Source organism: Perca fluviatilis, chromosome 1 (assembly GCF_010015445.1).
Source record: "Perca fluviatilis chromosome 1, GENO_Pfluv_1.0, whole genome shotgun sequence".
NCBI classification, from domain to species: domain Eukaryota; kingdom Metazoa; phylum Chordata; class Actinopteri; order Perciformes; family Percidae; genus Perca; species Perca fluviatilis.
Window position 1 is genome coordinate 13,178,929 of NC_053112.1, and position 18,117 is coordinate 13,197,045.

General features: G+C 41.9%; 1 protein-coding gene across 1 annotated transcript; it reads left to right on the top strand.

Moving 5' to 3' along the window:
* Positions 1-5,032: 5,032 nt before the first annotated feature.
* On the top strand, positions 5,033-16,813 carry LOC120568539 (platelet-derived growth factor subunit A-like). Its single transcript, XM_039816113.1, has 6 exons — positions 5,033-5,882; positions 6,138-6,234; positions 10,437-10,544; positions 11,228-11,421; positions 14,614-14,740; positions 16,092-16,813. The coding sequence occupies exons 1-6, from the start codon at positions 5,820-5,822 to the stop codon at positions 16,100-16,102; spliced, it is 600 nt and encodes a 199-aa protein (XP_039672047.1). The 5' UTR covers positions 5,033-5,819; the 3' UTR covers positions 16,103-16,813.
* Positions 16,814-18,117: the final 1,304 nt, after the last annotated feature.

Below are 18,117 nucleotides of genomic sequence, written 5' to 3' on the forward strand. Positions count from 1 at the left end.
GGTTTTAACTAACCATGTGCACTTTATCAGCATCACACTGCCAGGCTTCACGTTCACACACAAATTCACACCTGAGATCTGCCCTGTAAAACCAGCGCTTTGGCAAAGCCATATCAGTGGAGGGTGTCGAAGGTCACTAGTTTACTGTTTCTTTTCACACTGTCGCGGCTGGCTGAGAGTCCCAGGCCTGGATGTCTATCCTTGAGAATAGGATACTGTTTCCACCGGTGTGTTCATGGATACAGTGTGTGGTTAAAACTTTTTTTCTTTTTGGCTCAGCCACACTGGAACATCCCCGGTCAATCATGCAGTCAGTGAAGCCACGTCCTCTGGCCTTTTGCCCTACTATCTGCTGTGGATGCCACCCTGTCAGACATTATGTTGCCTTTCAAAGCTAATGGAAAGTAGGGCTGCACAATATATCGATTTACTTTAAAATGTAACTGTCATTCTTTTTTTTTAGTGGTGCCTTTTTATTCAATTTGGTGTTCAATTTGTTTAATAAAAGAATGTTGGAAATTATTTCCTTTCATTTGTTTTAAATTCAACAAGCAATTAGTTGTATTTTAGCAGAATACTGAAAGCAGCAAAAGGGCAGAACTGAGTCCACTTTAATCTGTTTACTTATGGCAAGTAATATGGTTATTCGCGATATTCAGCGTTATCACATATTTTCCTCATAATCGTGCAGCCCTAATGGAAAGCACCTATACTTTTATGTCACATTTTGGGTGGGTGAAAAGATCTATGAAATTAGCAGTTTTTTGAGCTTGTGAAGTATTGATTATGTCAGCGAAGGATAGGTTAGGATATTTTGTGAAAGGATAGGCCACTGGACAACAAGTGAATAGTTTTGATTAGGATCCTGATCCAAGGGCAGATTTCTTAAAGTCACAGTGAAATCAAAATGACATTTTCCCATTTTTTTTAATCCTGTGACCTGTGTTAATTGTTTATTTTCTTCTTTTGTTAAATGCTAAATATGTGTCAAAAAGGATTAATCTGAATTTTTATAACAAAATCCTTCTCTTTCACTTCCCTAAATGTAAGAATACTTTTGTTGTATACTTTTCTTGCACTCAAAGGTGGTTAGGGTTCCAAAAATATATTTGTAATTCTGGGCAACGCAAATAGCTAACCCAACCCATCATATATAATCACACTTGATACATGCAAAAATGCAGAGGAAGGATGTCTAGGTTGTGTGTGCAATTGAACAGTCCTCTATACAAACATATTCTGTTTCACTCAAAAATTACATTTAGATTTTACACTTGTTTTCTCACAAACTGCTGCACCTACTGAAAAACAGCTGCCACATGATTTTACCCTATGATTATCTATCACCATGCCTATTTCAGATGTAATACCGAAATAAGAAAGATCCAGATGCAATAATACACACTTCTAAATATTTATCTTTTATTTAAGTAACATAGTTAGAAATGTGTGCAGCACTTGTGGATGTATGCGCTCTCTGAGTGTTTTCCAGTTTAGAGTAAATCTGATTCAGTTTGGTGGGAGGTCCAGCACTTACTGTATGCCCTTTCCAGTTAAGCTGGCTCTCTGTCTTCATGACTATGAGTTCACACAGTACAAGGGCCCTGTGTTTTCCACTTTCCCAAACAGCCCTAAATAAAGCATTCTCTCAGAGCCGTGTGGCCTGTGATGAACAGACGGGCGGGGTGGTTCTTTGGGGTGGGGGTGGGGGGGCATGGGGGTGGGGGGGTAGCATTACATATAGGTAAATGCCAGCATATTTGAGATGGTAATCCAGGATAAGTCTCCAGTTGGCTGATGACCAAACATTCATGTGTCGCACAATAGCTTTTGGCAGGTGTCCAATATTGGACTTTAACAGTTTACCGGTGAAATCCAGTCTGACTTTTTTTTTTTTTTTTTTTTTTTTAGAAAGGGCTTTAATAATTAATGTTGGATGGTTTGAAGAGAGAAGGAGAGGAAAATGTATATAAAGGTTTTTTTTTCCACCATGTGCTTGGTTTTGTGAAGAAATTCGGGGATAGCCATTAACCCCCACCCTGCTCGTAAAAAGTTTTTTTATCCCTTGCTGGATTAACTTTTACTGCCTCTCTGTCACGTAAACACTCTCAAACACCCTTCTCCACGAATCTCTGATATTTTCATCTTACTTTATTCCCATTGGTGGCTATCTCCTTTCCCACAGGACAGCGGTTTATTGAGTGTACCAAACACAGCTGAAGTGCTTCTGAGCAAGGTCACCGCAACATGGTGCACACACTGTATTTGAGTCAGTCTGCCTCTACGAAAGGACTGGAAAAGTTATATAAGTTATATAAAATGTGACACAACAAACTTTTCCCTGGGTTGTTATAAATGAACTATAAACTATTTAATCCACATGGTAAGTTATGTGGGAGAAAAAGAAGAAGGAAGAGTCTGCATAACTTTATTCAACGCTCTGCCCTTTTGGATCAGAATTCAGATTGTCTCAGTTTTTCCCAAACAAAGGCTGTCAGAAACTTGCAGACAGTTATGAGACAGGAGTCGATGGTACAAATATGTCTTTTGAATATGTAAACTTAGCGTGAGCTTACTGTAGAAAATGCCAAGGGGGAAGGAAACAACAATATGACTGACCAGCACTGGCTGTTAAGCGTCATCAAACTTCTAGAACTAGATACTTTGCAAAATCAGTTCAATTATTATTAATTATTATCACTTTCAGGTGTGACCAGGCCTCTGAAGCAAAAGTATGGTTTTCAAATGAATATTACTAGTGCATTTTGTGAAGTTGAACTTAAAGTTTCTCTCTGCCTGTCTGTCTGTCTGTCTGTCTGTCTGTCTGTCTGTCTGTCTGTAACATGCACACTTGAGCTTCTGACGGCAGGGAGAAAGACTGGCCCAGAGAAAGACAGCAGCAACAGAAGAGAAAAAAGAAGCAGACGGAACAGAATGAGTGGGATGATCCGAGGAGAAGCTGCTGCCAGGAGGAAGTGACAGCGTCACGGCACGATTGGCGCCATTCAAGATCCGAATTGGTTCTGACCCATTTCCCCCCCATCATTCCGGTTCTTTGTGTGTGTGTGTGTGTGTGTGTGTGTGTGTGTGTGTGTCTGGTGCACTGAAGCTATTCAAAGGGAGATGGAGGGAGAGATACAGAGGTGGATTTCTGTTGTGATGGTATTAGCCTCTGTCAGGCTAAATGGGCTTTAATTGGTGGTGTGTTTGGTCCAACAGAGCCTGCATTTTACATGACGCACACATTCACCCCGCTGTCGTTTTCTTTCATCCAAATAGGCTTCATCTTGGTATCAACAAGCTTCTTATCTCTGCCATTTTTGCCCTCAACTTCTTCAAGTTTCCACCTTTCCTCCTCTTTCTCTCCCCGACTTTGTTCTTCTCCCTTGGCCTCTCTCCTTTGTCCTCACAGGCCCTGTAGGATTAACAGTTGGTGTGGTGGGATGAAGGATATTGGGTAAATTGCTTTGCACCTGTGTGTTTCTTGCATGGGAAAGTGAGACCGACAAAGGGAGAGTAAATGTGTACGTGCATGTTTGAATGCTTGAGGCTGGATTTCCAGATTCCAGTGCTGCTTTGCGAAGCTTTAGCTCTGGAAAGTCTTTTACATTCCCTCAACAATTTACTAACCCAAAGAAATGGATCAATGCAAACTGCTTCTCATCTCACAGACTCTCAGTTAGATGCATAGGTGTTGCATGTTTACACTCATTAATTACAAATCACACCTCTGCCGACTATAACTATCCCAACATTATTTTTAGATTGATGTTGCCATTGATTTCCATTCATTTCTGTACATTACAAAGATGATTTTCCTTTAACAGACTGGTGATCGATCCAGGGTGTAACCTGCCTCTTGCACAATGTGGGCTGAGCTCCAGCCCCTTCAACTCTGCTCAGATGCGATGGATGGATGGATGGAAATTAACTGGAGTGTTCTTTCCTCAAGAACAATAATCTATCCCAGTGCACACTTAGGGTTAGTGTAAACAAAATGAGTTGTTTGACATTACCTTCCTAAACTAACAAATTCATTCAATTTTCTGATCTGGTGCCACTATCAGCAGGAAGAAAATCGTTTTCTCAGTGCCTTCCAAAACTGCTACTGTTAAAAATGATTTGCATAACAATTTTAAGGTTAAGGTTTGGTTAGGTTTAGACAACTAACACTACTTGATTAAAGTTAGGGAAAGATCGTGTTCATGGTTAAAAGAAATCAAAGTTGATTGTTGGCAGGAGCCAGGATGCCGGTGTGGTGTCTGGCCCCAGATCATTGTTGCCACAACCATCATTCCCAAACTTCTCCCTAACAGGTTTTGAGAATGGTACGACAACGTCACGCTACTTCCACCTTTGCTTCTGAGAAGCAGCAGTCATTATTTGCACGCCCACCACAAGAGGTCAAATTAGGTTCTTCCAAAGATTCTTGTTAGCACATTTCATGGGAAACTTTTCCAAATGGCTTATTCTACTATGGTGAAACCTTGCACATAGTACCACCATCAGGCCAACACGTTCACTTTTTACAAAAGGACAGTCTGTCTTGGGTCTGGACACTTATTAATGAGCTTTATTACACAGCAATTAAACACCGACACGGTCATTGATCACACACACGCACGCACCCCCACACACACACACACACACACACACACACACACACACTGCAAGAGTTTGGTGAGTAGGATAATTTAAGGGAAAGGTGTGACCATTGACTCAGCAACTGATTCACCAATGATTTTAGGAAGGTTAAAAATTAGTTTGAATAAAGACGGTTGATTATCACACAATCTAAACCAAATTCAATTTGTTGCTTTATCATGTTAAAGCATAAATGAAGTAAAAATCGACATAGCTACATATACAACATCAAAGCAACAGTCTCAACAAATGTTAGTTATATTGGCTAAAAATGTGTCTTACATTGTAAATTGGTCGGTTTACCCTGAGTTTGCGCTGCTACAATTAGTCTCTACGCAAAGCGCGCTCGCAGTTTAGTGCCACGGGGACGCGCACGGTTATATCCTGTGACTGAAAGCATCCCGACTTCATTCACCCCGGAGATCACAGGACCGCTGGGAACTGACATCAAGCTCCTCTGAGCTGCACAGCGGAGAGTTTTCTTTCTTGTTTCGTGCGTTGGTGCCATTTCACTTTTCCTTCTCGTGTTCAGGACAGAACTGGTCATATCGGGACATTTTCCATTTAAAAGATAATGCACATTGTAGACCAATGATTCACAGAAAGTGCCACGATGCTCAACCTCTGCAGGATGCACACATTTTGACCGGATTACAATGAGGATAAAGTGATGGATATTGTTGGATGTGTGAATGTAAAAGAAAAGGTTTCCTGTTTCCATTCGACTCCGGTTCTTTTCATGCCGACACGAAGAACTGCTGAACATCAACGTGACCTAAATTAGTTTTGATTGTTTTATGAACGTTGATGCTTCAAACTTCTGGACAAAAGGCTGTGCAACTGTGAGCTTTTCCCCTGCAGCTCGGACTTAAACCATATGCTTTACGGACACTTTAATATTATTTTAGAAATCGGCTCCTCTCTCACCTGCAGTGACTTACACTGAATGCAGGAGCAGAACAAGCTTGGCTCTATTCTTTAACCGCATTTCATTCAGGAGTTTACACATCATCTTAAGTTTTAGACGCGCCTGGCCCGCTCTTTCATTGAGGTCGTGGTGGTGGCTATTTCTACCGAGGGATGTTTCTGGGCTCCCGAGAACAGGGAGCGACAGCCCGGCTCCTGCATTGGACTTTCGCCTCGTCCTGGTGCCTATGCTGCGGATCTGAGAGGAGATGAGAGCTGCGGTATACCACCTCCTCGCCGGCTGCCTCTGCCTGTTACGTACCGCTGCTGAGGTAAGCCGAAGATAACTGCGGCACAGCAACACATTCAATTCACAATGCGTAATTTACGCACACATGTTTACTTTATTTTGGCGCATATATGCATTAATGCTGTCCTTTTTAAAGTAAATGCTAAAGTAAAAGTAAAAAAGCTGTCTGGCACTGAGTTTGCAGATCTATGCTTGCAGTGATGCTTGCATGATTCTGTGGAGCTTTGCGTCTCCATCCCCCAGTGAAGCGGCTCACCGACTGATTTTCTTCCCACAGGAGTCTCCTCTCCCCCGGGAGCTGTTGGAGCGGCTCTCCCGCAGCGAGATCCGTAGCATTAGCGACCTCCAGCGGCTGCTAGAGATAGACTCCGTAGGTAAAGCGCTTCATTATAATACAACTCTCTCACTCCCACAAGCTGGATTAGGGAGTTTTACAGCAAAACGAGGCTATTCAGCGAAATCTTCTGTTCATACATGACGTTTATGATATGAGCATAATGATGCACACCTGATACCTGCCCATACAAATAGGTGATTATTATGAGGATAAAATGCATGTGAACTTCTGAAGTTAGTGGTTTTATCAATCAAGTGTTTTTTTTGTTGGTTTTTTTTGCATTTGGTGGGTCCTAACAGCTGACAGCTGACAAACTTCAGCCCCCAGAAGCTTACATGTGTGCCAGTCAGGGCTGCTGCTTCCCTCCCTGCCTGCGCCTTGAAATACTCTAAATGAGGTATTAGTTGCATCTGGTTCAGTGCACAGTAAAAGGATGCTGTCTTCTTGTCTCATTACTGGAATGCCTCCCCAGATGTTGCTAGGAGACCAGCGGCCAGTCTCGCTCTTTACATCCTCCATGAACTCTGAGACAGAGTTAACTTTGTGCTTATCAGCCACTGCCAATGGTCAACTAGGATTCTAGAAATGATGTGTAGAGAACAGTGTTTGTTTAAAGGGGCATTCCACCATTTTTTACACATCAAAATCAGTTTACTGGTCATGTTAAAGGCTGCTTTATGCTTCTGCGTCGAATCGACGGCGTACCCCCACGAACCCCTCTCTGAGCCCTCCGCCGTAGCTCGACTGTGCACCTCCAGAAGTTTGTAACTTTGCGTCGAGGCGACGCAGACCGCAAGGACTGTGATTGGTCAGCTCATCCTGTGTGTTGATAGTCGGTGTTTCAAGCAGCCTACTGTGGGGAGTAGCAACATGCTAGTTCACTGACGTAAGCTTTTCAAATAAACTCAGACATATTTTGGTGACAATGACGGGGTCATCCGTTTGTAAAGTGTCTATATGTCAGTAATGTTTTGAAATTAGCACTTCGCCAGCAAGCAGTACTTTGTGGGCAGTTGTGCTAAAGTTTGCTTGCTAACATAACATTAACTGGCTCTCTCTCTTTCGCTCGCCATTGTCGGAAATGAAAATGCGGAACCAAAACAAACTATCACCCCCTAGCGTTCTGGCGGTGAAATGCACCGCGATGCAAAAAAAACCTGTTCAACCGCGACACAGAACTGCGAAAGGGTCACGACGCCTTAGGAAAGACTCCGTAGCTACGGCGTGGAGTTAACGCAGAAGCATAAAACAGCCTTAAGTCCAACTCAACCCGTGAAAACAGTTGCATGGTCTGCTGTGGCTTTGGAGGAGCTTCAAGTGGTGATGTCACAGTTATGTCACCAGGGTTGTCTAAGCGCGAGCTGGTAGGCTAAAAGTTTTTATCTGGAAACTGCTGAGCGGGTGGTGTTTTGAAAAAAGGGAGCATTGGCAGGCATAGAGAGTCTAATGCGGAGACAGTTGCATTGTAGGAAATGTAGTCTTTTTGAAGCTCAACCCATACTAATGACTAGAAATCGGGGTATCTCAACTTCCGCTGTACTAGGCTTACCAATTTTTTTTAAAACAGTTTCTTGCAAGTCCCTCAAAATAATGAAAGTGCAATACAACACCTTTAGTTTATGCTGATGGTATTGGTGGGCCATCTGTTACCAATCGTCCTGCTGGTGCAGGAACCCATTTATCGGCATTCATTTTCAACTTCCACTAAACAGTAGCCTAATTTACAGTTGTCTCCTGTCAAACACCTGGCACTCATAGGAGGAAATCCAAGTCTCCCCACCAGGGAATGATCCCCTTAAAAAAAAGATTTCCCTTTTAAAAACTTGTTATGAACTTGTTGTTCATTTAAAGCACCAAAAAGAAAAAGTCAACATAACATAACTAAAGTAAATTGGCTACAACTCTAAATAACGCCAATATTCACCTTCAATAAACACAGTCGATGCCTGTTCTCATTATCCAGGTGATAAATCAGAACAGACTGAATCAGTGAGGTGAGACAGGAGGAAATAACTGTGGCATTAAACAAGGTTTATTGCATTCACGCCCCGAGTTGGACTCTATATTCCTGCCTCACAAACTTTCTCCTGCTCTGAACTTCACGTTGCCTGTGAAAAACAGTCGATTCATTTTTTAGTGTCCTCTGCTGCGAGCGGTGCCACCATTAATCCTGGCATCATTGAGATGCAAATGCCGAGTGTGACGGCTCCCCGGCTCGGTGGGGGTCAAGTGGCTCACTTCATTATGCTGTTGTCATGCTGCCCATTATTGGTTTGAGAGAAGGGCTCGCTGGAAGGCTGCTGCGTTGCTATGTATAATTCATGCTCAAATTCCTGCATGTCAGGGCGAGAGAGCGAGAGCGGCACAGACAGAAAGAGAGAGAGAGAGAGATGTCGAAGGTGGACTCTGTTGTGTTTTAGAAACACATTGTGAATATAGGCGGGCGTGTGTGCGTGACTGGTGCACACACACACAAACACACAAAGACGTGTATTCAGAATCAGATTAAAACAGCCTTGCTCAGACATCATTTATGCTGATTTCCGGGAATCTTACTCTCTTTTTTAACCCCGCGCTGCAGACGCACGCACACACACACACGCGCGCACACACACACACACACTACAACACACACAAATTTAGCTCAGAATATATTGCCTCTGAACAAGTCTGTAGAGATCCCGTGGTTTGGCAGTGATGAAATGGTTTGATGGATCTGTGAACACTTTAGAAACGCTTGATTGACTTTGACAGCATCTCATCACATACACACACACACACACACACACACACACACACACACACACACATTATAAAAACTTGCCTTTTCTGCTCAGGTCTTGTTTTGTGCTTCACTTGGCTGCAAGACAAACTTCTCCTTGGAACAATAACATTGTTAATGTAAAGTTGACACTGCTACGTACCAATATATTAAGAATGAAATATGTGTTACAATAACAGCAGTTTTTCTGTTATTGAATCTCACTGTGGTAACCTCACAATCCTGGATTACTACAAATACTATTTTCAGTACTGGTCTTGATGAGAGTAAATGGCCAGGTCACACAACTCTATGAATAAGAGATAAGCTGGACTCCAATCAATATTCCTCTAGAATAGCAATACACGTATCTGAGTACAGAGTCAAGTATCGATGCGGGAGTATACATCATTAAAAATGCTCGTCAGATGGTCGAATAGCTTCAAAATCCCCATATTTAATCGATTATCTCGCCACTCTTAATGAAGAGTGAATGGCTTTTCATTCCACTTTCACACTCGAGTGCCACCTTTCGACGTGGTTGGCCAACATGTCGAAAGAACATTCTTTTCAAGCATACCTTGGTCAAACGTAAAAACACAACATCCAACCACATGGATAAACAAAAAGGTATCATACTCGCATAACAGCTCAGTCATCTAAACTAACATTTAGAAAGAAGGTCAGTTTGGCTTGTGACTTTATGTCACTTAGGTGAGTGTCCTTGCTTTTATAAAGTGTTTTAATTTCTGTCTGAACACGACAGCATTTTCTCAGCTGCAGAGTTCTGACCTCAGAGTGAACTCCTGATGCAGTGTGTGTGTGTGTGTGTGTGTGTGTGCGCGCGTGTGTGTGTGTGTGTGCGCGTGTATCCGTTTCTTTATGTGAATTCGATTTAAAACGTACGGATAACACGCTGTGTTTCTCACTGGCTACATTTACATTCAGAGAACTCAGTAACCTGTAGACAGATGTAAACATCATAACTCAGTTAGAATAACCTGGTTAAGCTTGTGCTCTGATCAGGAGAGACTTGATAAAGATGTCCGTAATAAACAACTTGCTGCAGCATGTAAACATTCTAGTCCTTTTCACTTTTCGGTGCGTTCTCGTGTGATCGGTCAGTTGGTCAGTCATCAAGATGTCTGATAACCAGCTATTTCCTTCTTTGCCTTGACTACCACTTTGATTTTTATTAAGGTCTCTTGAAAATGATTCTCATGTTCTCGGTGACCTCCTTGACTTTTTTTCTTTAGACCCACATTTCATGTTGTGCGCAAGAAAAATCCAGTCTAATGAGAAAACAGCCGGAAGAACCTCTTACATGTGTCTTATCCTTCAACGAGGTGTGTGTGTGTGTGTGTGTGTGTGTGTGTGTGTGTTTTGCAGGGATCTGGGAATATTTCTGAATGGGGTTGTTTAACAGTGAGTGTGTGTGACGTCTGAATGTGTGCGTGTGTTGTTTTGTCTTTATCCAGAGAACGAGGTGATCGAGGAGACCAAACACATCTACCACAAGGACTTCTCTCACAGCGTCCCCGACCTGAAGAGAGCACACACACACACCAGACGCAAGAGGAGCACTGGTGAGACACACACACACACACACACACACACACACACCATCAAGGTCTTAGAATCTGGAACACAGTGGCTAAATAGACATAAATTCTAGATATATGGAATAAAAGAGGGTTTATATTTTGCGTTGACATATTTAGCTTTGAAATAAAATGTCTGCCATGCCTTGTACCTGGATTATTTTTATGACAGGGTGTTAATTATCTAATAAAGCGGGACACCTCTGTGTGTGTGTATGTAAGTCTCTGTGTCTGTCTTTGAAATATCTCATGAACCGTTCATACAATCTACTTCACACTTTCCTGGGTACCCAATGAAATGGCTATACAGTGGAATTGCATATTAAGTGGTTTGGGGTCCTTCAGTAAGTCATTTTGGGGTATAATTTGGTTTTGGAGAAAGCTTCAAGCAGCTGTACCACAGGCCAAGCAATTGGCCCGTTCCAAACAGGCACATGTTCAACGGGCACTGTACTAGTTTTTCAAAATGAGCACAATGACCAAAATGACGAGAGCTTAATCTATCAATATTACATAGTTCATATTCCTGTAACGTATCATACCACAAATCTGAAAGTTCTCCATAGTGCTAATTACTTAATTAATTATGTGCAAGTGCACTGATGAAATGTGTGGTTAAAAGTGATTGCAAAGTTTCTGTAATCTTTGACCTTTTTGTTCCCCTGCAGTGGTGGAGGAGGCCTTGCCGGCGGTGTGTAAGGTGCGGACAGCGATCTATGAGATCCCCAGGAGCCAGGTGGATCCCACCTCAGCCAACTTCATCATCTGGCCGCCCTGCGTCGAGGTGAGGCGCTGCACCGGCTGCTGCAACACCAGCAACATGAGATGCCAGGCTGCTCGCAAGCACCACCGCACAGTCAAGGTACAAACAAGAACATGTTTCTACTGTATGTGTGTGTGTGTGTGTGTGGCAGTGAGTTAGTTCAAGAACATAATAGCTTCCTTTTGATATCTGCCAAAGCTGGAAATAAGCTCTGTAAACCCCAATTGGTTCACAGTCACAACCTGCTTACTGGGAGCTGACCCAAAGTGTGTGTGTGTGTGTGTGTGTGTGTGTGTGTGTGTGTGTGTGTGTGTGTGTGTGTGTGTGTGTGTGTGTGTGTGTGTGTGTGTGTGTGTGTGTGTGTGTGTGTGTGTGTGTGTAGTTCTGCGCAGGAAAGGGATCTAAGATTTACTTTTAAATCATGAGAATAACATAATTAACTTGATATTGATATTTTGTGTGTGTGTGTGTGAGGGCTGCACGATATGAGGAAAATATCTATTTGTGATTATTTTGACTGATATTGCGATTGCGATATGATTCAAGATATTGGAAGGGAATGATATTTTTGTATGATTCTCATTTTTATTGAAAAATATTAGAAATGAAAAGAAATTAAAATGATTATAGTGTGATGTTTTGCGAGGATTTGTACCAAACTAAGATTTTTTTTCTGTAGTCTGTAGGATAGGATTTGTAGACCGAGATGTCTCTGCAGCACCACAATAATTCAGAATGGTTTGACACATATTTTGCCTTACAAATATTGTGCCCCCCTTCGATTTGGATATTGCACTATTACGTCCATATTGTGATTTCGATAAAATTGTGATTAATTGTGCAGCCCTAGTGTGTGTATAGTGTGCTGCGTACAGTATTGATGACTGATTATCTAAAGGGTGTGTAGGTAGGTGTAAGTGTGTCACCAATGTTAAATTAACAAACTGTGCATGCATGCAAAGATAAAAAAACAGGTAAATTACTGATAAGATTAAAAAGTGGGAGCTGAGAGTGAGCGGGTGAGAAAAAAGAAGAGCGATAGATGGACAAATGAAGATAGGTATTAGTGTGTGTTGCCAGAGGTCGAGAGGGGAAAAGCTTGTGTAAGAAAAGGAGAGGGCGTGTTTGATTCTCTGCGCTTTTGGCCTGCTGATACCCAATCTGAGATGAAAGGACTCATCCTTTGTCTGCTTACAGAGGAAATCAAAAATAAAGTCACTCACATGTGCTGAGATCCAGCGTTCAGAGGGTAAACGGTCACAAGTGCAAAATGCACTCGCACACAGCCAGAGGGGAAATGGCAGGGCTTAGGGTTAGGTGGTGTGTCCATGTGTTAGGCAAAGAGAGAGAGAGAAGGAAAGATAACATCAGCGTCCTAACTTTACCACTTTCATATCAAGCTGTGATGGGGGATGACAGTCAGCACATTTAAGTCCGGCTGTTGTATACTGCTGGAAAATAATGGATTGACCCTTCTGTTTTGGAAAAAGGTGATGCCTGACATGAAGGAGTTCAAGTTTAAGAATGTGGTTAAGCTGGACCAGGTGATCAACAGGTGCATTGGCTTGGTGTTGGCAGTGATGTGGGTTTTGAAGGGAACCCCCTAACCATCACCACCATGGCTATTTTTGCAATCCAGTTCGCTAAAATTTATGTACATATACAACACATTTGCTATAGCAAATACGCTTTGTGGGAAATTATCATTGTATTATTATACAAATCTAGAAAACATACAAATGTATCTGCATACTGTTCACTGTCAATATGTTTATTCTGTAACAGTATCTGCTCCTGGCAACTAAAGCATGATTAACGTTTGGTAACACTTTACTTGAAGGTATCTACATAAGAGTGACTGTGCCATGACATAAGAGTAACTGTGCCATGACAGTGTCATGTGTTCATGACACTGTCATGGCACAGTCATGACACATGAACCCTAACCCTAACTCTTAACCATAACTTGTCATGACAAAAACTGAATGACACTTACTAAAAGAAGCGTTATGTAATAAACGTTTATGACTTGTTTATAATGTTTATGACATGTTCATGACAGTGTCATGTAACTCTTGTGTAGATACCTTCAAGTAAAGGGTAACCTAACGTTCTAATGGTTATGTTAGATGATATGGTCATGTCTGTCTGTTACTGTATACAGTACTGAACAATATGAAACAGCAGCTGGTTAGCTTAGCTTAGCGTAGTACAAAGACTGGAAACAAGTAGCCTGGCTCTGTCCAAATCTGCCTAAAAGCAACTTTAAAGTTCTAAGTTAATTAATATATCTTTTTTTCTTCAATCTGTACAAAAAAAACTAAAGGTAAAAACCTCAATTCACTGTTTTAATGGTGGGGGTTGTGGTGTAGCCTGAACCTAATGAGAGATGGGGGGCGCAGAACGTGAACCGTCCTGCACTTTATAGGAATAACCATCCACCCAGCCTCCTCCCATTGACTTCTGGGTAGCAGTGTATGTCACACTTATTGGACTGAAACAAATGATGCAGGCAGCACATATATTTTCTCCAAAACTACTTTGCAAAGCAAATTAGTAGTATATAAAACACATGTTGTGTTTGTCAGGGCTCACTCTTTTAGCACCCTGTCATGGAAGGTAAATCCTGGCCTAATCGGTGCTTTAGCAGCACAGCTCCTCACCTCAGCTGAACCTCCTGACGTTAACTGTTATGAAGTCCATGTTCGGCGGTCTCTGAATCTGTTCAGACTTGAAGCAGAGATGCTTTTGCAATTAGACCTGGAGCTCCACTCAGTTGGCTTCTTGTCTGGGATGTGAGCATCAGCATGTACACGTAGTGTGTCTGCTGTGCCATTGTTAATGTATGTTTACAGTATGCCTGGTATGTTGATGCATATGCTCGTGGATTTCTGTTTATATATCTGGGTGTGTATGTTTCTGTAACCAGGCTCAGACATTCAGCGTCAGCAGCAAGTGTGATGTGAGTTGACACAAAACAAAAAATGCTTCACTTAGTGTCGGTGAAATCAGTTCTCCTGGCAGTCCAAACAAGAGCAGACACACCTGTGTGTTTACACAGCCACAGTAGAGACACGGCTGGCATTTGTGAATTAACAGTAGAAGCTGAAGAAAGGCATTTTGTCTGTAGTACTTGTATGTGGCTAGTTATGGTTGCTAAATCATGATTGGACAATTGCTGTTTGGGAGAGGGTTTAGCAAACAGTGCATTTTGATTACTTTTAAGTTTTAAGTTCTCTCTCTCTCTCTCTCTCTCTCTCTCTCTCTCTCGCTCTCTCTCTCTCTCTCCAGGTGGCGAAGGTGGAGTACGTGCGACGGCGACCCAAGCTGAGGGAGGTGCAGGTGAGGCTGGAGGATCACTTGGAGTGCATGTGCACCAACAAACGGCACGTCAGCCCAAACTCCGACACAGACAATGGTGAGAATACGTGTGTGTGTGTGTGTGTGTGTGTGTGTGTGTGTGTGTGTGTGTGTGTGTGTGTGTGTGTGTGTGTGTGTGTGTGTCGGTTCATTTCTCATGTGAAGGCTGCTCCTGTCTGAATGTGTCTACTGACACCAAAAGAACTGATAAGAGATCTGAGGTATTTGCTGTGTTTTTCCTCTCTCCTTGACTTAGTCCTCCCTCAGGGCAACACCCCCCTCACATACACACACACACACACACATGCACACACACCAAACCCTGCACATGATTATCCAAATCTTTCCCCTGAACTAGAGCCAACCTTTGACAGCGCAATTGTAACAGTAACTGAAAATCCTGATCACCAGGACAGAAATGTGTCCATCAATCAATCTGCAGCTTTGCATCTTATACATGACTGTCACAACAGCACTCTTACTAGGTCACACGTAGAAGCAGTTCTGTGTCACTGAACATGACACAAGCCTGAATTGAATGCCCTCAGATTAACGTAAAGGCTGCAGCAGCACAGGGTTAAATACAGAGAGAGACAGGAAGAGATTAAATGCATGTGTGTTGTTCCGCTTGTTCAGAACACTGTACAAAATTCATCACTTTATTATCTTATATACACAAAGAAGATAAAATCAGTCTAATAAACCACGAAACACTAAATGAGCCAGTGTTAAGTTAGAGGTACAATAATAATGACACCAGCACTTATCTATATTCTTGATTTTCACCCATGCCAACTGCATGAAATTGTGAATATCATGAAAAAAATGTTTTGCATACAGCATGTGAGTAAATGGAAATGAAATGTTCCAAGTTAATGTCTTGTCATTCAATGCCTGTGCACTGTTGAGCATTAATGTGTAAGGTGAGGCGCTCACAATTATCATTATTGAATATATTCTATAATCTTTTATTAGTGTGACTCTGTATGTGAATCTGTCCAGGATCCAAAGATGAAAAATAGCATTTGGGCTAACTGACACATTTACAGCAGTGTTTATTAATGTGCACCGTCCTTGTTAAATAAACCAATGAATACATAAATGATGAAAGAAAGAAAGACAGAAATTGATTGTGGCTTGAACAACATAATAAAACAGGTAGCTTCTGTTTTTATCAGCCTCAATTGGCCGCCTCGACAGTCCCACTCATAACTAAGAAGTTAACATTAAAGTTAAAGTTACAGTTAAGCAAATATGTGTACGGTTTTGTATGAAACAGCATACATATTTAGTTTTGGGTACAAAAAGGAAATATGTTGAAGGATGAAGCTTAAATTGCCTTCTCGACTCCCCCACTTGCCTCCCTTCCTCAGTCTTACCTCATCTTTCCTCGACTCTTCTCCCAACAGGCATCAGGTGAAGAGAGATGGAGAGACGGAGGACAGGAAGAGGAGGATGACCTGAACCAGAGGACGAGCACCTTCAGCCTCCTACATCTCCACCACACCACCTGCCATCAAGTGACTGTCAAAGGATTGATGGAGTGTATTTAACCTTTGGGAAGAGCCTAACTGACTCACATGGACCTCCAACCAACTGTACTTTGAACGTTTTGCAAAACACTGAGAGCAACAAAGGGCCAGAACATGAAAGAGGCAGATGGTTTCGTGCTGGGATTCCTCGATGGAGAAAAGAAGTAATTAGATGCTGAAAAAACAGAACACTGGTAGCGGTGAGGTGGATTCTGGGATATCGAAAGACTTATTGTCTGCGTCTTGTTATTCTCCAGAGCATAAACCGCTCAGCGACTGGAATTATAAACTGGGTGGAATCCTTTCTAGAAACTGTTGATGGGCTTAGGTTTTTGTACTTCAAGATTTACTCTTCCTCAGTAAAACACACACACACCACCCCCACACACACACACACACACACACACACACACACACACACACACACACACACACACACACACACACACACACACACATATATCCTCTTATTTTTATAGCCCCTCATTTTCTATTGCTGTCTGTTTGTATTTCTGGTATGTTATCTGCATAAAGAATGGAGGGAATACAACCCTCCTGACATGTTACTGATACTAATAAACTATTTATATGAAATCAAAGTGAGCATGGTGATAAAAAAAAAAAACAGCTTTTAGAGAAACTGTTTTTTTACAAAATGCTTGTGAGAGCGACTGAAGGGTTCAAGAATTTATCTGAAAGAGGAACCGAACAGGCGTGTGTGTGTGTGTGTGTGTGTGTGTGTGTGTGTGTGTGTGTGTGTGTGTGTGTGTGTGTGTGTGTGTGTGTGTGAGAGAGAGATTATCTGGAGGATCATAATACTAAAGCTTAAAACCATGTGAATTTGTAACTGAGAGCAACACACGCTTCTAACGGAGAGAATAGAGATATACGTGTATGCCGTTAATACAGTGGAATAACTAACGGATAACAGGTGATTTTTCAGTGTTGTTGCTAAGCCATCAAGCTTGACTCAGTAAAGACGAAGGTAAATGTTTTTAGGGGTGACCTAAGCCAATGGCAAACACGGCTCGCCAAGTGTCCATTCTTATTAGTGTGTGTGTGTGTGTGTAATGAGAAACTCTCTCTCTCTTCTCCCTCACTTTCACAAAAAGACACACATGCGCTTGTAAGCACATCATCAGCCTCTTCACCATGGGCAACATCACAATGAGGCACAATAGACTCCAAAAGTTCCTGTCATACTGTCACTACAACTGCAAAGTGACTAGAAATTATGAAAAACCCAAACGTTAAGCTGTTGTACCACAGGTATCATTGGCACAAGAAATGGAAGACTGAATAACACCAAATTGAACTTGAAAAGAAAAAATGAAATGCTGTTTTTAGGCATTGCTGTGTGAATGGCAATATCAGACGGTCAGTCCACTTCTTTGGTCCAGACTAAAATACCTAAACAATTATTGGATGGATTGCCATGGAATTTTGTACAGACATTCATGGTTCCCAGAGGATGAATCCCAATGACGTTGGTGATCCCCTTACATTTCCTCCAGCACCACCCTTAGGTTGACATTTGTAGTTTTAATTGACTCATATTGTCATATTGCTGAGTATGAATAGTGGTAACTGGGTTTCTATGTTTGTGTGCATTGAAAAAGATCAGCTGCATTAAGTTCCTATTGCTCTACACCAGGGGTCACCAACACGGTGCCCGCGGGCACCAGGTAGCCCCCAAGGACCACATGAGTAGCCCTCAGGCCTGTTCTAAAAATGAAAATTTAATATTGATATTGTCTGTTTCCCACCTTTTTAAGTCATTGTTGATAATTATTGTGAGAAATCATTAACATGATCATTGTCTTCACATAGATAAGTATCATTAATCATTAATAATCATATATAACTAAAGGCAAACTGAGCACATTTGTTATTTCAGAAGAGT

Coding starts and splice junctions, on each gene's coding strand:
- LOC120568539 (XM_039816113.1), top strand. CDS start 5,820: ATGAGAGCTGCGGTATACCACCTCCTCGCCGGCTGCCTCTGCCTGTTA. Junction 5,883..6,137: donor TGTTACGTACCGCTGCTGAG/GTAAGCCGAAGA, acceptor TTCTTCCCACAG/GAGTCTCCTCTCCCCCGGGA. Junction 6,235..10,436: donor GCTAGAGATAGACTCCGTAG/GTAAAGCGCTTC, acceptor GTCTTTATCCAG/AGAACGAGGTGATCGAGGAG.